Below are 23,014 nucleotides of genomic sequence, written 5' to 3'. Positions count from 1 at the left end.
CTTTTAAAAAGAAGCAAGAAAGGAAATGCTGGTAATTAAATTCCCAACAAGGCTGTCACCACAGTACTGTCAACACTTCTCCTTTCTGGAGCTTCCTTCCTAATACCACCAAGCACGATCACAGACACTTGCCCCTCAGCAAAGCACATCCATCACGCTGTGCCAGTGCAGCATGTCCTTAGGGTTAAAGGACTGCTTCTCCGCTTCTATTACTGTGTCAGGGAGATGCCACTCTGACTGATGAAAACTGCAGCTGTTCTATGGATCACCTCTGAAGGTCTTTTGCAGTACTTTCTGCCACAAATATCTGACCTTCTTTTAGTCTGTTTTTGTACGATGCCTAATAAGGGGTGGCAGGAGTAGGGGAGAGGGGTCTGAAAGGCTGATATTCAGGTTCAGTATAAATGTTAAGTTGCTTTTCAGCCACTCACTTCAGTTTCTTGAAGGCTTCCCTGCCACCAGCCACATACTGCTCTCCACTCTGCAGCTCCTCCAGCTGCCGGACACGGTGCCCAGCCCGGGGCGTATAGATGTTACGCACAGCTCCGAAGGGTGCCTTCACCCCGCCGGTCACCTCTTTCAGGAAGACCTCAAAGTTGGACACTTTCTTCTCGTTGATGACAATGCGGCGCCCCGGGAAGAAAGGATCCCCGTTGCGATACACCAGCACGCTCTTCACCATCGGCTGTGAGAGGAACGACCCCTTCGTGCCGGGGTTAGTCATGCCCGCCGTTCTCCTGCGTAGACACAGCCGCCCAGGGCGCTGCCTGCACCTGTCTATCTGGGGGAAGATCACTGCCCCGAGCACCGCTCAGCTCCGCTCTGAGAACTGCCTGCCGGGGGGAGCCCCCAGCAGGGCCCGGCACCAGGGCCCACCTCCCAGAGGCAAAGGCGGCAGCGGTGGGGAGGGACCACAGCCTCCTCTGGGCTCCCAGTAAGGCTCTGCTCAGCCTCCCCAGGAGCGGCTCCTCCTAGGCAACGAGATCTTGCCTCACTAGCGCGCAGGGAGGTTCGTGCAGGTGGCACTCACCCATACAGCGACACACTGCACGGAGGTGTATCCCAAACGGCAGGAAAGTGACCGGCTGGGAGCATCCCCACGGCCCCCCATGGTCTTTTTGTCCTCTGGCTTTGCCATCACGGAACGCGGCTTGCCTTTGTCACGCCGGCTCCCTCCGCAAACTTCATTCTGCGTCTGCCATTCTCCTCCCCGTTCGGCCAGACGAGAGCCCCGTCGGTGAGAGCAGACTGAGCCCAGAGTCAACACCACCACGAGCAGGACAGGCGTGCAGCGAGCACAAATCCTTCTGCATTATTCATCGGACGGCGGCTGGGCGAAGGAGAAAGCGGAGAAGTCGTGTCCAGACGCGGGGAGGGGGACGCGAGGACACAGGGCAGCGGGGGCAGAGGGAACCGGCCCGAGGCGATCGCGTCTGAAGCAGAGGAGGGCAGTCCCGCTCCTCCTCCTCCTCCCGGCGGCCCGGACGGCCGGGTACCGCCGGCTGCCTGCAGGGGCAGCGGCTGGGTAAGCTCTGAGCCTCCTCACCGCTTCCACGGCAGCGAGCGGCACAGGCCGGGCTTCAAACGTGCTGTGGTAGCTCCGGAACGCAAGGGACCGTGTGATAGCCAAGCATGCTCAGCTACGTGTTGACGTGATCAACTTCTTTTCGAGAAAGACATTGCTACGTTATAAAATGAAGTAACCTTGACATTAGAATCATAGAATTGTAGAATGCTCAGAGTTGGGAGGGACCTTTAAAGGTCATCTAGTCCAACTTCCCTGCAATGAACAGGGGCATCCACAGCTATATCGGGTTGCCCAGGGAGTAGGTTGAGTGAAAAACACAATCCTCATCAACCTATCTTGGGATTTCTAGTTAAAGGAGGCATTTCTTTCCCTCTCAAATATAAACGAGAATTTTACTAGACCTTCAAAATCAAGTCACAAAAATATCATTTAGTTGGTCAGTATGAAAACACAGACAGAGCCCAACAATACAGTTAAAAAAAAAAAAAAAAAAAAAAAGGCAACACAGTGGCTTCTTTATGGTACTTCATTGCTGGCCATGCTATTCACTTTTTTGGTTAGATCTACTTGATGCCTGACTTTTTCCTTTGTTCATGATTGGTACCTAATGATTACCACTTGTCAGCCTAGGATGGTCCGTGTACAAAGCACACAAAACACTGGAAACTCATATCTACCACCATTTATTCCATTCTTAATTCCCTTCTTACTATAAAGTCCCACCTGAAAGTGAATCCTTGTCTCACTATGCTGCTTAAGTTGGCTGCAATTCAGGAATGAATCTTGGTCATGATTTTGAAGGAGAAAAAAAGAAGGAAGGAAGGAAGGAAGGAAGGAAGGAAGGAAGGAAGGAAGGAAGGAAGGAGGGAGGGAGGGAGGGAGGGAGGGAGGGAGGAAGGAAGGAAGGAAGGAAGGAAGGAAGGAAGGAAGGAAGGAAGGAAGGAAGGAAGGAAGGAAGGAAGGAAATAATTAAGATTATGATATCAAAAATCAAACTTCTGGATTACCCAAGCTTTCTGTATATATACACAGTCAGCATATTTGTTTCTTTGTTTATTTTTATGTACCTACTCACATGATGCCCTCTGAATGTCTTTATGAGATGATATGTCAACATTACTTTTACTGTTTGGGTACTTTTCTCCCATCCTACCATTCTGAATGGTCAAAATCGGAAAGTAGCACAAAATTATATTGCACTCATTTAGTAATTGGGTAAATTAATCTAGCTATTTGCATTCTGGAAATATTTAAAAGCTTTTCCATACTCTGATCATTCTTCAGCTGAACAGTTCAAATGTAATTTGTTCTCGTAAGAATAAGAGCTCTATTGCAAGAGCTAATGTCACTGAGCTGGTCCAAACCTGCAGTTCTCTCTGGATAACTTTGATTGATGAGGTTCAGAGCTGGCTTGCCCCATTAAAGCAAGCTCAAATTCAAAAGATTGTGAACACTAAGTGGTAGCCTGAAAATCATGAAGATATCCTTGGGCGCAAACTTATTTATTTTTACACAAGTAAATCAATAGAATAAACAATAGAAACAATAGACAAAAGGTAAAATCTCACAGGTTACCTAATGAACAGATGAGTCTTTCAGTTGATCAGACCATTTTTGACTACAGATTACTTTTCGTTTCTTGAAAACACCTCAGGCATGCGTGACTTTCCGCTGTACTTTCTAACGCTGTCTGCTTTGCTTTCTCCAGGACACTGCATAATGAAATGCAAAGAGTTCAGCTCCCCCAGACCTTTGCCACATCTTGGATACGAGGAACCGTAAAACTTGGCAGAAGATAAACAGAAAATGCCTTAAATTCAATCTGAATTCCTTTAACATCATCTCCTTTTCCCCACTAATTTTTGCAAGGCCAAAACTGCTTTAGACTTCCTGCCCGGAACTGTTCAGTGTACAGTGATGATCATTTTTTCAAGTAGATTTCAACACAGGTGCTGGCAGGAATTTTTCATTCTTTTTATCTTGCCTCCTCTGATGGGGAAATTACCCTCCTGCTGTGAAGTTACGACAGGGCAGTTAACCATTAAAAAAAGAGCAATTTCAGGGTGAGTGAAGTCAAATATGCTACTAATGTTATTGGTTAACAGTTAAAATTCTCCAGTTCCTGCTGGCTTTCTTCCAGTTAATAAAGAGGAGAACCAGGCATATAGAATCCTTGCTTTGGTACCATTTAACATTCATCTGTTGCTCCCTGAAATTAAAATTTGTATTAAAAACATGCTTTACTTCTACGTAAAAAACAGAAGAGCTGATGATCTTCCCACTGTTCTGCAGCCATGTGGTGATATGCCAACTGCCTGCTATTTTGTGCCAGAGTAATTTACTCTTGCACTCATTAGGACACCTCTGTTGCTTCAAAATACTGTTGCTCTTTACATATAGCCAGGCAAGCTACAATCACTTTTGTGGACGGCAATTAAGTATCCCTCTGTGATGAGCGTAGAGCTATGGCACAGGGACATAGCATCAAGCAAGGTCTCTTCTCCTGCAGCAAAACACCTTGGGATCTCTGCTGTGCCTGGACAGGGAGAGATTTGCAACTTGTTGCATGATCCCGACTGAAAGGTTCCATGACTTCAAAACATGAGGTCTTGGAAGCATAAATGCATCCTAGTCCCAAAGAAAAGGTTGACAGTGTACAGTAAGAGTAAGGATTACATTTCTAAACATGGAATGAATGTCAGCTTGTTCTGTTGCACAGCACGCTAAGAATTACATATAATAACTACAACTTTGTGCAGCTTATCTGAAAATCAGACTAACCAGTAGCAGCTGCTGTTTGTAATTCAAGAGTAACTGGGTTGTCTGCACTGAGAGCTTAAAACACATATACACCAGGTGGTTCAACTCTCCTGCACACATTACATGGAAGAAATACAAATCTGATGCAGCTGTAAATTTTAAAACCCATGTCAGAGCAATTTTACCTGCATATATTATACAACAGCCAGAACAAAAACTGCTTAGAATACCAGTATCAATTATTTTTGCTAAGAGAAAGAATTAGAAAATTATAATTTAAGCTGCTGCTTTTGATGACACAAGTTTTTCCTACGAGTGTTCTTGAGACAGCGGAGGTGGAGAGGGGTTACACAGTGAAAAGGATTGGAAGTCCTTAGAGTACACAAGGAGATGGTTTCTCTGTGGGGAAACAAATTCCAGACGGATAGCACAAACTGGGAGAAACATGAAAAACACCCTTCATCTAGTCTTTCTTACAGTAAAGAAAGCAAAGTCAAGAAGCTTTCCAGGCAAAGATTCTTCAAGGTGTTACAACAGTTAACTCTGATCCAAGCATCTGAAATTATCAGCTGAATACTCCCGACTCTTTCACCTAAAACTACTCTAAGTATGATAATTATGTATTTAATTTTCCCATGAGGTGTTTCCTTTTCTCTCTCTGTAATCAAATTCTGATGTAGCCACACAAAACATCCACCGGACACAAATCTACTGTCTGGAAGCAAACACATGACTTCTGATTAACCTGTTAATTTGTTTTTAACATGAACAAAACAGTCTCCTGTGATAACTTCTTAGAATCACAGAATCATAGAATGGCCTGAATTGAAACGGACCACCGTCTATGTCTCTCTCTGCCATAATTTTACCAAACAGTTCCCAATACAGACTTTTAGGAACTTTTCTGAGAATACCTATGGCTTCCTTCTGTGTGTATTTTTCATTGGTGTTTCCGTTTCTTTGATATTTCTGTATTTTCTCCTCCTCCACATACCCCAGCTTCTGTCAGATCAGTCCCTCACTTCTGCAGTGGTATCCACCTGACAGTGGAACTAGTTGCTTAAATAATTCAACCTTACAGATGACTTGTGTTTTGGACGGCAATTTCATGGCTGAACAAACCTGTGCAAGAGCTATCCCCTCATTCTGGATAAATAGACGATAGCTGTCGTGCTCATTTCTCCCACAAACAGCAGGTGACTTGTTCTATTTATTTTTTTAATTATGATGAAATAGGATATTCCTCCTAGAGTTTAGCACCACAGGAGACACCGGATAACTGACACACGCGTACAACAGAAGCAACAAGCGACTCATGGGTATTTAGGCCTGCAGTAAACAGAAGGCAGTTCTAAATCTCCAGGAGGGATGTACAATTAGACACCATCTCTGTGCTTCAGAACGTATCCCTGGCTGCCAGTTCATGCCAACACATTGCATTCATCTCTAAAAATAAGGGATGATATTTACCTGTTGTCTGCTCTTCTGGACAATTACAATGATGACCACCTAACACAGATATAGTGAGATTCAATACATAAATGTATATGTTTGATAGATATTCAGATTTTTCCCTATCTTTTGCATTCTAAACATACCAATTCTACAGAAGCTGCAACCGGTCACCAGAAAAGGTACGTGTTAGTTTCCCTGCTCTCCTGCAGTATTTTCTGTGCTGTCTGGTAATTCCAAGTTTTATTTAGTTTGAGCACCTCTCATATCTAAGAGTATTAAGTTAATTTTGTGCACACTGCCACCTGCTGTGATTAACCAAAACTGAAGCTGAAATACCAGTATTTCTTTCGGTGGATTGCAGTGTTTCTATGCAGCATACAGGCATTCAGGTATCCTTGCCCTAAAAGTGAAAGTTTATATTAGCCTCAGGCTTACACATCTACGCTGTATGGAATGACTAAAAAAAAGTTTTTATTTAATTACTTCCTTGTTCAGTCGTTTATCTTTGTGCAAAGCATGCGTGTAGGAATCGGTGGGAGAAATGTGACAACCATAGTAGATGATCAGCAAACCTCGTTTATTGTTTCAGCTGCGTGTACACTTATAGCGCGGATAATAGGCTCATACATATTGCTAAGTGATTGACTCGCTAGTCAGTGTCAACTACGCCTATCTTTGTGCTCTGTGGTTACCTCTCAGCAAACACTCTCTTACTGACTTCTCAAAACACTGTTGCTGGCTTTCTCAGTCTGCATCCTGTTTTGTTCCTTGTTCTCATACCTGACCTTGCGCGTGACAAGGTTGCTTAACCAGCTGCACAGTGTCTGCACGGCCTTTCTCAGTCAGCCAGTCATCAATAAACCTCTCCACACATGTGTAATTCCGCATATTACATTACTTAACATCGAACACATGCTGATGGAAGCATGTTTATGCACAGACACACACACTCACTGTGGTGGAATCGGGGCCTGAAGAGGAAAAAGAGGGCCCAGTGCCTGCCCTCAGGTCACTTCCATTCAACTCCCCTAACGTACCACACGGCTTATACAAGCTGCTGTGCTACTAATGAAGCTGTAAGCCTCACCCAACCAGGCTGTCTCTGTATCTCAGATACACAAGCGGGCCAAGGATGTAATTGTAAGACCTCCTTTGGGGCAGAGTTGTTTCACAGAGTGCTGACTGCCCATCTCGCATCACCAAGATACTCCCGTTCCAAGCCCGGCAAAGAATTTTATTAAGGTATCAGTAAAGTGAACCTCGGACGACCGGCTGCCAGTCATTCTTTTAAAGTCTTCCAGAAAGAAGATTTCCAGCTGCCTGTCGTGCCCACCCCCACCCGACAAACACAGGAGAAGAGCTCATCACACCGCTGGGCCGCCGTAGACCGCGCTCCGCCCAGAGCAGCTCTGCTGCGGCTGCGCACAGGGAGCCGAGCCGAGCCGAGCCGAGCCGTGTTGTGGCGGGCGCAGTGCGCCCATGCTCCGCTCCGTACTGCTGCTCCGCGCCCTGAGCCGCCCCCGTGGCTGGCCGGGCGGCGGGCCCCTTCTGCGGGACGCCCCGGGCCTGCTGTTGGGCCAGGACCGACCCCTGCGGGCGGCTGCGCCGCCGGGCTCTCGGGGGCTGTGCTGGGCCGGTGAGTGGCGGCACTCGGGCGGGGAGGGCTCGCCGCAGGCCGGGCGGTCGCCTAGGGAGGCGGGCGAGGAGGGAAGGATCAAACCGCGGTGGGAGTCTGCAGGTGAGGAGGGTGGTGCCGGCATCCGGCAGTGCTGGCAGCGGAACGTCTTGTCTTTTTCCAGGTAAACTTTACCGGCATTTCACTACAGAGGCCTCTCAAGCCACCTTAGCCAGCGTATCTCCTGTGTTTGCAGTGGTAAGTACAGGCGGTTAGCAAACGTCTTGCAAGATCTAGAAGCGTTTGGACAACACGCATAGACATAGGGTTTGAGTTTGGGTGGTCTTTGTGGAGCCAGGGGTTGGATGCGATGACCTGTGTGTGTGCCTTTCGACTCAGGGGTTGGATACGATGATCCTTTTGCCCCTCCCAACTCAATGTATTCTGTGGTTCTGTGATGTTCTGGTTGCTTTGAGCTGTTCTGATGTGGGGACCAGCTGCGGCACACGGGTTATCTCAGAAATTCATCCTGATGAAAAGCATTTGCTGGAGGTTCTCTTGCCTTATTCATGAAGTCAGATAAGCCTTTACAAAGTGCTGCCATTAGAAGTCAAATTTGTTGAGGCCTACTCGTGGCTTTCACAAATGTCGTTCCTGTGTCATAGTCACTGTAAGCCTAAACAAAGGTAGGGTCTGGGGACAAACAAGCTTCTCAAAGTGAGACAGCTACTTCCAGTTGGCATAGGCAGGGTCTCCTTGTTGAGAGGGACGGTCATTCTGTGAGATTCATGTATATGGATCCATGTGGCCGTGTAATCTGTGTTGCAGCAGTGCTGGAGTGTGTGCTTAGGTGTGTTTTGTTCGTGGAAGTTTTATTTCTACAGCCAATAATAAGGAATTAAGTTGTGTGACTTAGAAGCAAGAGGGCAAACTATAATTATGCCAGGCCTCAGTTTTTTCATTAAAATAATTTTGTCAGGCGATAAAAGTCTGAAGCGAATAACCTAAATGACAAATGCTAAGGAGGGTGCTGGCTGAATACAATACTTGGCATAGACATAGGGCCTAGCTACCACATTTGTCTTATTCTTTATTTTTTAAATGTTATTTTTAGGTGTTGTTTTTTTTTTTAACATATTTTGCTGTTTCCATGAGTATAATAATCCAAAATGTAAGGTACCCTTTTATGCTGAAAAATGCCTGATCCTCTGTAAATTGCCACCTTCCCAAAGTTTGCACGTAAAGGTCCTCATACTCTTTTTTTTTTGGTTGTTGTGTGCACAAACAGTGCAATGTGTGGCTGCAAAATCTTAGTTGAGATGAACAGTGTAGAAGGTATAAAAAATTAGTTATTCTTCATAGCATATTTTCCCCTTTTTTCCACTCCTCTAGATGAAGCTTGATAAAGAGGGAAATGCTACCTTTTTTGGTGAGTTTTCATGTTTTCTTCTTTTTTTTTCTTTTCCTTCCTGTTTAAAACTCAGTTAAGTATCTGCATTGGGTAGAAAATCACATTGAAGCTACTTCACTGTGTTTATTTTATTAATTTGATGCGTTTCAGTGCTTCCTCTGTTTTGCTGCCTTCTGTAGATTTCCATAGCATCTTCATCATTACAATATTGTATATTTTTAATTAATATATTGAAGGTAATGCATATGATCCATCCTAGGAGGGTTGTTCTTTGTCTTTCTGCTTTTTAACCAGGATGCTACTTTCCTGTTCTGGTATTTCCCCTCCTATGGAATTACTTGTGCTTTCACAAACCAACCACTTCGCTTCTGGCACTGTATTAATTATTGTGGCATTCTTCTTTACTTACAGCTATAATTTTTCTCTCTCCACTCAAGATACGCTTCTGAACTTTATAACAAATAAATTTCATTGAGGAATCAGTGGGATGAAAATGGTTTTAAAGATTGCACGGCTTTTGTTTTGTTTTGTGGGACCGAGAAACAGACTACAATGCAATTTCAGGGCGTGTCTTTCCCCTAAACGTCTTCATATAAAAATATTTTTATGATAGAGAAAAAGAAAACAGAATTGTACCAGGAACTGGGTCTTCAAGCTCGAGATCTGAGATTTCAGCATCTTATGAGCATTGCAACCAGGAACAACAGGATCATCATGAGAATGGAGGTAATGACTTCTCTCTAACCCAGCGTAAACTTGAATTGTCTTAGCTTTGCCTCGCGTGTCCTTATGCAGTTTTTTTGCTAGCAGCTTTCTGTGATGTGTAATCCAACAGCAAATGTGTCTTTGGATCTCTGCCTCCTTGACCATACCCCATTAGTGCAGAGTTAGATTTGAACAATCTGGAGTGCAGTGGGAGCTCACAGTAGTGAGATTCTGTTATTTTCCTGCCTGAAAAGGCATTTGAAGAGTGGCTTTATCTAAGTCTAGATTACATGATAATGAGGTTTGAAATCTTCTGAGGTTTTTTTTTCAGACTTCTATGTGTATACTGTCTTTTTCAGTTCTTGAAGGCTGTCATAACACCGGAGTTTCTTCTGATACTAGATTATCGTAATTTAAATCTGGAACATTGGCTCTTCACTGAACTGACATCTCAGCTGTCTGGGGAAGGTCAACTAGTTACGTATTCCCTGCCCTTTGAATTCCGAGCCATAGAAGCAATACTGCAGTACCGGGTGAGCAATCTGCGTTTTAAGTTGTGTTGAAGCTTTTGCTTCATAGGAAAGATGATGATCTTCTTCTTATGTTAATATTTATACATGCATAATTCTGTATGTATTCTGTACTTATTGTAGGAGATCACTGGGGGTGTTGTGTTTTGTAAGGTTTTGTATATTATTTCCATTTCCTCCCCTAAAAAGTGCTAATTGGAAAGTTCATTGAGGGAACAACTTGCATATGGATGCAATAGCTTTGTCACTGCCTAGAAAAACAAGGAACTAATTAGAGTACTTTTCCAAAGGCGTTCTACAGTTGAAATAGAATGTTATGCAGAAGCACTGAGGGCTTCTTGGGCAATGAGTTCTAGCTACCCTTAAAATCTATACTAACTAATAGTAATACAACGCTTCTAGATATTTACTCTTGTCATTGAGTTTCAGTCCAGTGCAAGTCACTATTATAAAATGCTCTGTTTTGCACTGATTTTATCTATCTGCAAGTGAAATCCATGCAGCAAGTATTGCCTGGGTGTTTGAAAGTAGATTGTATTAACTGCCAATTACTGTGAATTCTGTGTTTAGACAGTGGAGCCAGTTGCCCAAGCCACTCTAAAGGGATTGCTTTAATTCTTATGAAGGATCATGTTGTTATCTAGATCAGCAGACTGCAAGGGAGACTTAATACTTTGCAGCCTCAGATCCTTGAGACACTGGAAGCTCTAGTGGATCCCAAGCTTTTGTCTGTGGATAGGAGTAAACTCCACATTCTCCTGCAAAATGGCAAGAGGTAAATAAGCTATGCAGAGACCAGAAGGTGACCATAGAAAATAATATGCGATGAAATGTTAGAAAAATGATATCTATTATGAATTTTATAGATTAGTGTAACGCTGTGCTGTGCATCTTGTAAATGTGGAAAAACAATAAATGAAATACCTAGCGATATGGGGAAAACCAGAAAATCTATTCTGATGTGTCAGAAATACGGTCAAGCTTTTTAAGTAACACACCTAATACAGCAAAATAACATCTAAAAGTATGAAATAACACCTAGTAAAACAAAATAGCATTGTAATCCCCATAGTTTAAAGCCAGGCTAGCCATCGGTTCTGTGCTTTACGGTTACTAATACTAGTTCACTGGTATCTTTATGTATTAGCCTGTCTTAATGTCAGTGCAAATATGCATTTCCCACTTACTCACAGAGTGCTCTTTTTTCTTTTTTTTTCTGACTTAAATATATCTGGAAAAAACAGCTGAATCTCTTTCAGCTGTGTTTGTAGCTCTCTGGTTCTCAGATCACTGCCACTGCTGAACCTGTGGTCTCTAAAACGTTTTTTTTTTTTTTTGGAGCAACTCTCAAATCCTTCTAAAGAACTCTTCCCTGAGAATTCAGACTGGCAAGGGTGCTGTCAGACCCTTCTAAAAATGATCTCTGTGCGTTGGTGCCAGTGGGATTGCTGACCTTCTTGCCTGTTCTTTCTTCAGCTTATCAGAACTGGAGACAGACCTTAAAGTTTTCAAAGAAACAATTCTGGAGATCTTAGATGAAGAAGAATTGATAGAAGAGCTCTGTCTGTCTAAATGGACTGATCCGCAAGTATTGTATGTATATTATGAAACCACATACTTTTCCAAAAGTGTGCTTTGCTTAAGGAGAACTTGAATACTAATCTGAGTGTTGCCCTCCAAAAAAAAGAAAGACTTCAGTTTGTTATTTTTTTTAAGCCCTAATGCTTACTGATTCACAAGTGGTTATCCACCATTCCAGGCTGTTCCTAGGTCTTTGTCTTGCCTTTTGCTAGCAGCCTTCATTTGGCCCTTATATGAGCTGCGGGCAAATCCCTTCTCATAGCCAAAATGTGTAGGGAACACTAGGAAGAGATACTAAGGTCACCTTGCACTCTCATGTGAGGAGAAAGGTGAAGTAATTTCTGCAAGACATGGCCACTGAATGAGACTACAAGAGGTGACATGAGGTTGTGAAGAGTGCTGGAGCCATGCAGAAGGATGCTGTGAGGCAGTCCATGCGTAAGGCATGCTTGCAATTACTGTCCAGAACAGTGTCTTTGTGTATAGGCTGGCAGTGTGTGGACAGCTCTTTTGATTCCAGGACACAAAAGATGTGTGATATGTGATGAAATCAAGAAGCTTATCTGAGGAGGTCTGAAGGAACACCCATAGTAGGCATGTTGGTGCTGTCAGAGGTCATTTGCAACAGGAATGATGAGCTGAGCCGAGAAGGAAAAGATGAGGCAAACATCCTATCTTTTTTCTGAGGAACAGCAGTGTGTCAACGATTTATGAGACAGATGGAGGTTAATTTCTGAAAGCAAATCAGATGGCGGTTGTTTTCAGGTTTTTATGGCTATTGTCTTCCTTTTTGCACACACAGATGAACCAATATAAAGATAGTCATCAAATAGGAGCTTGAAATGAATCTGCAGAATAGCAGATAGTACTGTAGGGGTTTCAGATCCCCAGCCTAGCTCCTCTGCATGAGATTTAAAAAAAAAAAAAAACCTCTAGCTCGGCAGGACTTTGAAATCAGCCTGGCTAACTTAAGATTTCTGCTGCTTAAGTGAGATACAAGGGGCCCTGTTAAAGGTCCCCAGGGAGCTTAAGCGTGTTGATTCTTAAGATATACCAGTAACTTTCCTAGAAAACCATTTCAGAGTGTCAGTAATGCCAGAAAGAGATTCTATAGGAAGTTTATTCTCTTTAGAGAAAAGAAACCATTCCATGAAAGGAAAAAGAAGGTGAAATACCTTCCTGGCTTTTCTGTTAATTTCTGATCTCTTCTGGATCTTGGGTACCTCAGCTTTTGTCTACATGGTAAAGAATCCAGCACACAGCTATAAACTTACATATCTGTTCTAGAGAAGGCTGCTGCCTTGGCATTCTAGACCATATGTGCCCAACTTGTTGCTCTTACATTTTTGTTGCCTTCTTTTTAAATGTTTCAATAATAATAAAATAGAAAAACAAAATGATATTTTGTTACTTATATACATTAGCGGTATTATATATTTTTTATGTGGCCCAAGACAGTTCCTCTTCACTCAGTGTGGCCCAGGCAAGTCAGTAGGTTGGACACCCACATCTTAGACCATACAGTAACATCAAAGTCACTCAGACTTCACTTAAGAGGGCAGCAGCATCTGTTTGACCCTCACCTTTATAGGCAGCTTCATACTCACAAGAATGTTTTGCAGTAATTACTATGTATAGCTAAAACAGTTTGCAACTAAATTGTTTGAATGCACACCCAAACCACATTCTTTACCTTGTAGTTGTGTGCTGACTTCGGTTTTTTAATCCTTGGAGTTTTTGACTGCACCGTTATCAACTTCCACTGCCTGAGGGCACCAAGAAATTATCTCCTTTCAAAAATGTCAGCACTTCATAACTTTATATCTGACATAGTTAGATTTCTGTTGCCATACATGCCATGAGCACATCAAATGCTAACTCAAAACAACTGACTGCCTGTACTGATCAGCTGATGGGAGGCTGGGAAAGCATTTTATGCTATACATATTGGTGGAGGCTCCTTTCTCCATGTAAAAATTCAGATTTGGAGGTGTAGTGTCAGATGGTTCTCTTGTCTGTTGCTCACAACTCTTTAATGGGCTTCATCTTAATGCATTGATAATGCACTCTGATACAACGCATGCCTAACCAGAAGAATATAAATTATTTTTCACAGTGAGGAGAGCACATCTGGGATTGACCATGCCGAAGAAATGGAGCTGCTGCTGGAGAACTATTACAGACAGGCAGAAGATCTTGTGAACGAAGCTCGTGAGCTCAGAGTATTGATAGATGATTCAGAAAGTATAATATTTATCAACCTGGACAGGTTAGCTGTGCTGTCTGTTGGACTGACAATAGCTGAACAGAACACTGCCTGTTCTTTCTCAAATCACTGCTGAAGGGTGGAGAACTCCACTTTTATGAGAGTTTGAATGGACTTGCAGTAGGCAGAGCTGAAATTCATATTTAAATAAGAGTGAGTCTGGACTACTCAGATGTGCAGTCCAAGTTGCATTATCACCCTAAGCAGTGATTCAAGAATGAATGATTGTATTTCTTTCTCTGTGTTACAGTGTTTACTACGTATTCGTTTTTAACTGAAAAATAATTGTAGCTCGCATTTGGAAATGCATGCCACATTGTATTTGAGGTTAGTTTTTAATATCTTTCTCCTCTTTACTGAGGAGTTATCTGTAGAATTGGTGGATGCTGCATCAAGAAGCCATGGAAATTCTTTATGGGAAGAGTTGAAAATGGAATTCCTCAAAACAGGCTTAACGTTATAGTCTGCAGCATTTACTTATTCTGCTTCTTTGTAAGTATATTAATTTGCAAAATAACAAACCTTTTGTTGACTGTGAATACTCACATAAATTTTGTCCAACTGGTAGAGAGAGAGTCCCTTGGAATTTTACTGTTATTCTGTGCATGTACCTCTAAGAAGCAAGCGATGCCAGAAAGTATGCTGATGGTTACACAGAACCTTCTGTGTTAGAGGTATACTGATGCAGCAATTTCAAAGTGAAAGCCTCCTTATACTTTCGTTTCATGATTTGATGCTGTGCGGCCTAATTTCAGCATGTCTTTTTGTTGTTTATTTTTGACACGTGATGGAATTTAAGAATTTTTGCAGCAGGTAATTTTTGGATTCCCCTTACAGATATTTCTTCCTTCTTTAGCCACCGTAATGTGATGATGAGACTGAATTTGCAGCTGACTATGGGGACTTTCTCTCTTTCACTCTTTGGACTCATAGGAGTTGCATTTGGTATGAACTTGGAGTCATCTCTTGAAGAGGTAAGGTAGGATTGTTGCTTTTATCAGTGATGTACGATCATTCCCTGCTCTTATAGTGCATTTTACATTCAGTAAGACTCAGTTTTTGCCGTAGGTAAAGCTCCAGATTTGTGTTAATGTGCAAAATAAGGTATTTCAAGAAAGTAACTCACATTAGTGCATCTTTCTGAAAGCAAATTATTTCATGGCTTGTAGCACCACATTTTACAGGCTTTTTTGTCTATATCCAAGAAAAATAAGCAATAAAAGTATGTTTAAATACAGACTGATTGTAAAACAGTATTCAGGTTTATTTAACAATTGCCTATGCTTCTGAAGAGCTCGGCTTAGTCTTTCAGATACAAAGGTGTCTGGCAAATAAGCAAGGCATTCTCAGCGCACCAGAGGGAAATGCTCTACTGTCAGTTATGTGGTTATTCCTAGACTGGTGTAATAGCATTTGCAATTGTATGTGCTGTTTTAAAAGACATGTTAAAAAAAACGACAACAAAACCAGAAAGACCTCTTCAAAATCCATTAAATAGAAAGATTGAATTTCCAAACTCCTAATGAGGGAAGGAAAACTGCATTGGACAATAAAAAAATACATTGGGTTGATTCCCAAATAGCTTTGCTATGAAACAGCCCTTTTTCCGTGGTGTGTTTTGGCTGTTAAGGATAGTTTACCACTTTCCTCCTGTAGAGGAGAAGAATGCTGATGGGGATTGAGAGATTTCCTTTGGATAACTCCTTTTCTGAAGTGAGAATTATGTGACTCATGCTTTTAGGACCCCAGAATCTTTTGGCTGGTAACCGGGATTATGTTTCTGGGAAGTGGCCTGATATGGCGGCGTTTGCTTTCCTTCCTCGGGCGGCACCTGGAACCTTCATTACCTCCTCATGTATGTATGGTTACCTAGGATTTCTGCTTCAGACTCTGCGTGTACAATTCATCTTTAAAGGAGGAAACATACAGTTGTAGAGGGGTGGATCGTAGAGCTTGTGAGGAGTTAAGCTAGGTCTTTCTTCCTTGACAAGGTTCTCCCTGGCTGGAGTGAATGAGGTGGGAAGCCCAATACTGGCAAAGATGCATCTGAGCAGTAAGATATTGCAGGCTTCTGAGAGATGCGTTATTTACTTCTGTGTAGGAGCCTGAGGGAAGCTGAGGATTATGGGAGAAGCAGCCATAACCTGCCTTCTCAGCTGCTGCAGCAGTCTCTTCTTAGTGGGGAAACATAAGGGATGTGGCTCTCCTCCTCCCACCCGCATGCTAACACTGGATCTGTGATCCCTTTCTCATAAGAGATGAAGATAAAAGGAAGATAAGGACAGGTACTAGCTGCAACATCCTTCTGAAGAATGGTGCTGTGGTTGTGATGTCCTGATGCTTAGAAATTTGCAGTAGCTTCTCACATGCAAGGCAGCTGTCCTTGCCATTTATGCTAATGGCACTGTAGAATCATAGAATCATAGAATGGCCTGGGTTGAAAAGGACCACAATGATCATTGAGTTTCAACCCCCTACTATGTGCAGGGTCGCCAACCACCAGCCAACCAGGCTGCCCAGAGCCACATCCAGCCTGGCCCTGAATGCCTCCAGGGATGGGGCATCCACAACCTCTCTGGGCAACCTGTTCCAGTGCGTCACCACCCTCTGGGTGAAAAACTTCCTCCTAATATCTAACCTAAATCTCTCCTCTCTCAGTTTAAAAACATTCCCCCTTGTCCTGTCACTATCCACCCTCATAAACAGCTGTTCCCCCTCCTGTTTATACGCTCCCTTCAAGTATTGGAAGGCCACAATGAGGTCTCCCCGGAGCCTTCTCTTCTCCAAACTAAACAAGCCCAGTTCCCTCAACCTCTCCTTATAGGAGAGGTGCTCCAGCCATGTGTCATCAAGATGTATGAAGATTTCCAAGGAGGCAGTCATCAGAGTAGCAAAATTTTGTATTAGTCATTTTCCTTGTTCACTACTCTTTGCTGCCAAAAGTTAGCAGACTGTGTTGTCTGTCTATATTCTGCAGTCTAATAATTGTAATGAGAGTATCAGTGGATTCAAAAGTTATGCTCCTACAAGTGACCAAGGAAGGAGAGATCCAGATTAGGCTCCTTTTCTTCCCTCCCCTCCCTTGCCGTTAAGAGGCAGATGAATGTAGTTCATTGTTAACTGTGGCTACAAGTAGCATGATTATCCTCAAGCATTGCTCAAGACCATTTGCAGTGTGTGCTGACTGTCTTGGAGAAATGTTCTGAAAGAAAAGTAACTGTCTCATCCCTACTGAAAATAAGAGGAGAAAAAGCAGGATTCAGGCCTCTCTTGATTTCCTTCTGAATATAGAGCAATTTCTCATGTAATCATGGGCTATTTTGTTTCTTGCTTAGGTTCCTGCTGTTTTGAAAAAATCCCAACCAGCAGCTCGAAGAGTGGAGATAAAGAACAGCCTTAAAACAGAAACTTTTGGACTGAGCAGAAGCACACTGGCAAACCAATAGGAAGAGCAGGAATGAAGAGATACTGTTAAAGGGTGAACTGTGGACACTTTCATTTTCTTCTTCCCTCCTGAAAATGTTAAGAATTTTTAAACTTGCTAATTTAATACACATTTTGTGCCAAAAAAATATGGTGATTATTTTAATGCTCACACAGAAAAGGAGGGAAACTTGAAGGGAAAACAGTGACATGCTTTCCACAGTAGTCTCGCCTCCACCCCGCGTATGCTCTATTAGATTTCTGTATCACATGCGCATCCTCATTTCAGGTTTCTTTCCATCACTTCTTCATGTAGTGGGTTTTCTTAAAGAGCAGCATCCTCAGCTTAAGGATGACAGCAGTCAGCATTCATCAGTAATGGTTCTCCAGTTCTGAGCTGCAGGTTTAGGAATCTGCCTTCAACTACCAAAGAAAAATCTACCCCCGAAGAAAAATCTACCCCCAAGTGTCCTTTTTATTTATTTTTAAAGCTCTGCTAATTGAAGAGAATTGATTTTTTTCAGAAGCCAAAAGCATATGTGTTTTGTGAAGCACTGCTTCAAATTTGACAGTAACCAGAAATAATACAGCCTATCCTAATCTAAGTGAGTTTTGAAATGTGACTTACTGGGGGTATTACTTAAAAATTTAAGTCCAAGCTATATGCACTCTTAATAACTTGAAAAGCAGGTCCATTAGTAATGTGGACTGTAGTTATCTGCTGCTATTTGAGTATGCATTAACATAGCCTGTGTCCCATGCTGGACTGAAAGACTATTTGCGCTTTTTCTTAGGATTCATCTTTGAGTCCTCTGAGGGCATGGCTCTCTACTGGCTTGTTTCAGTCTGTAGAGGAAGTAAAAAATATCTTTCCAAGTCAGGTTGCTAACTGCCTAGGTTTTTGTTTGGGCTTTTTTAACCTCAGTACCATGCGGTGTTACAGGTGCCACCAGATAAATCGGTGTACTTGCAGGAGATGGAAAGACAGCTGTAGCTGAGAACAGTTTGACTCAAAACTAATGAGTCTGAAATGGAAAGGGTACGTAAGTCAGTATTATGCAAGCCTGTGATTTTAGTTATGTTTAAATTAGTTGTACTTAATTACTATTAAGTATTATTAAGAGTTCTTTCTCTGCGTGTGACTTCAACTACATATATAAAAAGCATAAGAAAGTGAGAAAACTGCTGGTCTTTGTAATGCTTTTAAATGTTTTGGGTGAATATTTTGCAGTGGGTAGAGATGTAAAAGCAAAAAACCCACAACTCCTAAACTCCAAAATTTTTTTAAATAGAAATCTAGTTTTTGTAGTGGAAAAAACAGTGGCTCTGACATCGTTACTGATAAACCCCAAGAAAGTGCAGTGGGCAATGGGATATGGATGCATACGGTTCCAAGTAATAGTTGCATTAAGCCAGAACCGAAAAGGATTTATGTGGCTGTTTGTAAGTTTTCATTTTAACTTTCTATGCACTGTCCTCTGTGCAGAGAGAGGCTTCTGTATAATGTGTTGATTCCTCCTGTGCATAACTACTTGCAGCATAATCAAAGCACTGACAGAAAGACAGTTCTTTTAAAAGACTGCTGTTCTCTTTACAGAGATATACAAACTTTTAGTGATTTTCATACCATTCAAGTAACTAAAATGCACTGATGTGCAATGGAATTACTCTGAGATCATACACAGAAAAAATAAAGCCTTCCATGAAGTGCAGATTTCAAAGTAACTCAGCTGTGTAGTTATTTTTTCTATTGGGTGATGAGGTCCCCAAAATAGATGTCAGAACACATCAGGCTAATGTTTGCTAATGTTTGCCTTGTCATCTTTTCTTTTTTTTTTTTTTTTTTTAAGAGAACCTTCCTGAGAGAGAATTCTTAAGAACGTAAGTTGAGATGTGTTCTGCTTGAAGTATGGCCTTTAGAAATCTGTGCTATTCCACTGACTTGTGTTATTAAGAATAATGCCTTGCGTTTGTCAAGGAGACAAGAAAGAGAAAATGCAGATACATACGTATCTATGGATTGCTGTTAATAATAGCATAACATATTGGTGCTCTAGATTTCTAATAGAATGATGCGCACTGTTAACCTGCATTATACAACATTAATGTAAGTTGAAGGCAATACTGTTAACAATAAAAGCACAATTCTAAGTTATCATGCTCATGGAATTTTACCCAAAAGCATAAAAAAGGGTATCCGAACAGTTTCAGCCATGAGTGCAAAAGTATTTCCTAAAAGTTAATCAGTCTTGCATTGCCCTCTTCTGGGGACAACCCAGCTGACCTAGACTCTTAGCGTGGGCCTCAACACTTGCTAGAGATAGAGAAGATCTTTCTTATTGGCATCTACCTGTTCTTTTTGGATTATAGGTGCCCTTCCTTCATGCTTACTATCCTGAAAGCAACTCTTCATGTCTTAGAATCCCCATCTTTATCACAGTATGCTAATAATGTAAATCACATGCTATTTCTTCTTAATTCTGTCAAGGGAAAGCACAAACTTGACCGGTAAAGAAGGTGACCTGATAATTAGAGCTGAAGATGACACAGTTACTCAGCATACCTTATACAGACAAAATTGGCTGCTGAAATTTAGTCTATTGCTCATTTTAGTCTCCAAAAAGTTTTCAGACTGGCTTGCTTGTACTAGGTGAAGTGTTGCTGCTGCTCACAGAAGTTAATTTGCCCAGCACACTCCCCCCTCAGGAAAAGGGGGAGCCCACCACTACACCAACTCAATCACTAAACAAACTTTCTGTTGCCACTAGAAAGACAGTTTACATCCAGGCTATGAATGAATGTACATGGAAATTGCCCTATCTCTGCCCTGTAGACCCTCAATCCATGAAACCACTGATTTGGGGGAGTTCTTGCTTTTCTAAAATCACTCCTCATTGCAAAAAGGGACAAAATGAAGCAGTATGTGGAGCAAAATGTGGAAATGGCCAGTCTCACCACTGACCCATTCAGTGGGACTGATGCAGTACATCATTGTTCATGGTTGAGAAACTGGATGAGGTATGACCTAGGGTAAGCTGGACCCTTGTTTTCCCAGAAAAGCCAACATGGAAAAACGTTGCTGGGTACAGTGTGACCAGTTTGTTACCAGTGATCATCCTCCACCACTGCATAACCCAAACAAGGAATCTTTCAATTTCCTTACATTGAACAATAGTCTTCCTTTCTCATAGAAGTATCCTGGGAATGATGCTGAAAATAAAGGAGAGCACAGGTACAGCTGGGCTGCTGCACAAGAAGGTGGTATCAAAGGACCCAGCCACAAATCTAGATCATGGTGGCAAACTGAAACTCAAGGCCCCCCTCAGCAGCAGCACAAGATGCCAGGCCAGAGGCTGGAGAAATGAAACCTTGGGCTCCAGCAGCAACACTTGCAATCCTGGTACCTAGAAAAATAGAGCCTATGCCCCAATGAAAATGTACAACTCAAAGTGAAGATACATGCCCTGGGCGTAACAGTTACTAGCCTGGAGCCCAGCAAAAATGAAGCAAGAGGCCCAAGGAAGCAGCTGCTGCCAGGCTGGAGCCAACTTGAATTAAGAACTATTTCATTATAAAGAGGAATTTTTAGTCTGTGATTGGTTGACATAAAGAAGGCATAAGCCAAAGCAACAACAGGGAGGCTAAGCTGTTTAAAGCAGTATACATTACATAGAAACTCTTGGGTTAATTAGACCACTTGGTAGGCAATGTCCTTTCTTGTCTACAGTGCGCACTGGAGCAAGCAGGGGAGGGGAGAGGGGTGAGACTCCATCCAGTACTTTCTTGGAACTGAAGTGGTAGTTTGCCAGTGCCTCTTGATAGAAAACATGGGGAAAAAATAATATTTAAATAATGGCACAAAACTGAGGAAGTCTTCCAAAGTCGTCCCCAGTGGACTTGCCTGAGTATAGTGGGAGGGCTGATCTGTCAGAGCAGAATCTCTTCAGTAGGAAAAGGGCATTAGCAGCACTGCATCTTCCTTTTACTGTTGTTTGTTAGCTTCATCACAACATTCTGTTTCTGCTGTTACTGCTTTACTAAGTTATCTTTCTCTGCTCATAGAACTGGCTCCGTAATGCAGTTAAACATCTCTTCCACATTGGTATTTTCTTTGACACTGATCTCAAACAATTGTATTTCCATCTGCCCAGGAAATTTAAAGACATCCTCTGTGTCTACTACTTTTCACTGTTGTTCATCATTCTTGTCCCCACTAGTATGACAGACATCATCACAAGTTTGATTAATTTCATGCAAACACTGTATTCTGTACTGGTTACATCTTAGACAACAATGATCCCATGTGTTCCTCAGTAATATATTGATGTAATAATTTGGAAGCGCTCTCGTTCACTTGTGTCCCAGATCAACAGTTTCACTTCCTCTCCACTGATCTAAACTGTCTGGATTTTAAAATCCACTCCAACTGTGATAATGTAGCTGCCTGAGAATGTATTGTCTGCAAAACACAACAACAAACTGATCTTGCCCACACTGCTGTCACCAATGATGAGCAAACTGGAAAGGTGGTTGTAGTCCCATGCCATGGCCAGGAGCGGTGGGAGCATGGCGGGAAGGAGGTCAAGTAGACTGCAGGTTGGTTACACAAGTAAAACAGACACCCCAACACCTTCCCTAATCTCAAGAGCCCCCTTACGAAATTGTAAGTTCCTAGGAGAGGCATAAGCTTTGGAGAAAAGCCTTTGCATGAAGCATACCTTGGGTAGTCATACAGGACTGACCAAATGGAGCTATACCTAGGTCTAGACCTGGCCTTTCAAAAACAAGGAGTAACAGGGAACGTGAAGCAAACCAAACAACAACCTGCTTTCCAAACCCATGTGAATAATCATTTTAGACCTCTTAAGGAGGAACTGTAAACACTGCAGCCAAAAAACAAGTAAGCCCTGAATACTACTTGGGCTACCTGTCCAAAGAATTGAAACATAACAATGGGATAATACAGATGACTCTCACATTTATGTCCCAGTCAGTCCCCAAAGACAAACAGTAAATGTTTTATTCAGTACAGGGCCTCAAATTTCAATAATCTCAAGTATAGATGCCCAAAGAACTTATGTTAAGCTTCACCAATGGAACGTAAAAATAATAGGATTTAATTATGAAAATACAATTGGCCCTGTAGCTCAAGGGGCTACAGGGGAGAAAAAGATATCAAGACACCAACTAGCAGTAATTTTGTAGAAGGAAAATGTGTTAGATTCTGATGTATTTCAAGCTTGCTTAATAATTAGTGTAGTAAGCAGTAGAGTGTTTGCTGCTAAACATTGATTAATAAATCCTTTTGGTTAACCTCACAACAAAAAGTTGTTTTGGTAGTTCACCTGGGAAAATTTGCCATCATTTAAGATCAGTGAGCATCCCTGTAGGATGCTACCTAGCTAACTGTACCATGTATCTACTGAAGTTCGCTGTTATGTTTTTTTGTTGGTTTGTTAGGGGTTAAGGGAAGTATCACAAATAATACAGAGATTTTTCCTTAAAAGACCAGTTTTGCCCTGGTTTTAAAGACTACCATGACTGTTCAGAGTGAGTAGACAAAAAGCCTTCCACCAAGTCGAGCTTTCGCTGAACTTCTCTCTGCTGCCACTACAACTTCTTTCTGTGGAGATGGATATGGAAAAGGGGTCAGCAAAGTGCAACTACAGGTGAAAAATTGCTTTAAGCTTCCCTAATGGAAACTAGATTTTGTTTTAGTATCATGTAGACATGTCATGAG

The 23,014-nt window shown here is 42.2% G+C and overlaps 3 protein-coding genes and 1 pseudogene across 16 annotated transcripts in view; 1 reads left to right on the top strand and 3 right to left on the bottom strand.

The window, feature by feature from the left end:
* The window catches only part of DCDC2 (doublecortin domain containing 2), a 59,467-nt gene extending 58,112 nt beyond the window's left edge, over positions 1 to 1,355 (bottom strand). For 7 of the 9 annotated variants that reach the window (XR_005857265.2, XM_004939617.5, XM_040695418.2 and 4 more), the window contains exon 1: positions 432 to 824. Coding sequence is in view for 8 of the 9 variants with exons in the window: in XM_004939617.5 (XP_004939674.2) it covers positions 432 to 724 (293 nt within the window). In the remaining variant the exon portion in view is untranslated. Of the gene's footprint in view, positions 1 to 431; positions 825 to 1,030 lie in introns of those variants that run through there. The other 2 variants (XM_004939618.5, XM_015275947.4) reach the window with 1 other exon arrangement.
* Positions 1,356 to 7,177: 5,822 nt separating this feature from the next.
* On the top strand, positions 7,178 to 19,429 carry MRS2 (MRS2, magnesium transporter). Of its 5 annotated transcripts, XR_006937227.1 has the most exons (12): positions 7,178 to 7,379; positions 7,543 to 7,616; positions 8,751 to 8,787; positions 9,383 to 9,495; positions 9,834 to 10,007; positions 10,649 to 10,779; positions 11,481 to 11,597; positions 13,702 to 13,854; positions 14,708 to 14,825; positions 15,593 to 15,706; positions 15,953 to 16,136; positions 17,187 to 17,321. XR_006937227.1 is itself a non-coding variant. In XM_418911.8 (11 exons), exons 1-11 carry the CDS (start codon positions 7,223 to 7,225, stop codon positions 17,295 to 17,297), a joined length of 1,299 nt encoding a protein of 432 aa, XP_418911.3. In that variant the 5' UTR covers positions 7,178 to 7,222; the 3' UTR covers positions 17,298 to 19,429. The 5 variants fall into 5 exon arrangements, 2 of the variants coding, with proteins under 2 accessions (XP_418911.3, XP_040551350.1); XR_005857262.2 differs by lacking the exons at positions 15,953 to 16,136; positions 17,187 to 17,321 and adding an exon at positions 14,226 to 14,343 and having other exon boundaries at positions 14,689 to 14,825; XR_005857263.2 differs by lacking the exons at positions 15,953 to 16,136; positions 17,187 to 17,321 and adding an exon at positions 14,226 to 14,343 and having other exon boundaries at positions 15,593 to 15,645.
* Positions 17,749 to 21,842, bottom strand: LOC101748970 (annotated as a pseudogene). Its single transcript, XR_005857264.1, has one exon. The product of XR_005857264.1 is annotated as an RAB35, member RAS oncogene family pseudogene (transcript).
* The window catches only part of GPLD1 (glycosylphosphatidylinositol specific phospholipase D1), a 26,817-nt gene continuing 21,551 nt past the window's right edge, over positions 17,749 to 23,014 (bottom strand). Inside the window, exon 25 of the mRNA XM_418910.8 lies at positions 17,749 to 22,897. Within this exon, the coding sequence (XP_418910.5) occupies positions 22,820 to 22,897 (78 nt within the window). The 3' untranslated portion in view covers positions 17,749 to 22,819. The remainder of the gene's footprint in view (positions 22,898 to 23,014) is intronic.

This window comes from Gallus gallus, chromosome 2, assembly GCF_016699485.2.
Source record: "Gallus gallus isolate bGalGal1 chromosome 2, bGalGal1.mat.broiler.GRCg7b, whole genome shotgun sequence".
NCBI lineage: Eukaryota > Metazoa > Chordata > Aves > Galliformes > Phasianidae > Gallus > Gallus gallus.
The sequence above is the reverse complement of the archived record's forward strand: the minus strand, read 5'-3'. Positions and strand labels throughout refer to the sequence as shown.

Bases quoted from the DNA above. Each gene is read 5' to 3' on its own strand.
- MRS2 (XM_418911.8), top strand. From the start codon at position 7,223: ATGCTCCGCTCCGTACTGCTGCTCCGCGCCCTGAGCCGCCCCCGTGGC. The intron at 11,598-13,701 runs GTATGTATATTA...TATTTTTCACAG, and splicing joins TGGACTGATCCGCAAGTATT to TGAGGAGAGCACATCTGGGA. The intron at 15,707-17,186 runs GTATGTATGGTT...TTTCTTGCTTAG, and splicing joins AACCTTCATTACCTCCTCAT to GTTCCTGCTGTTTTGAAAAA.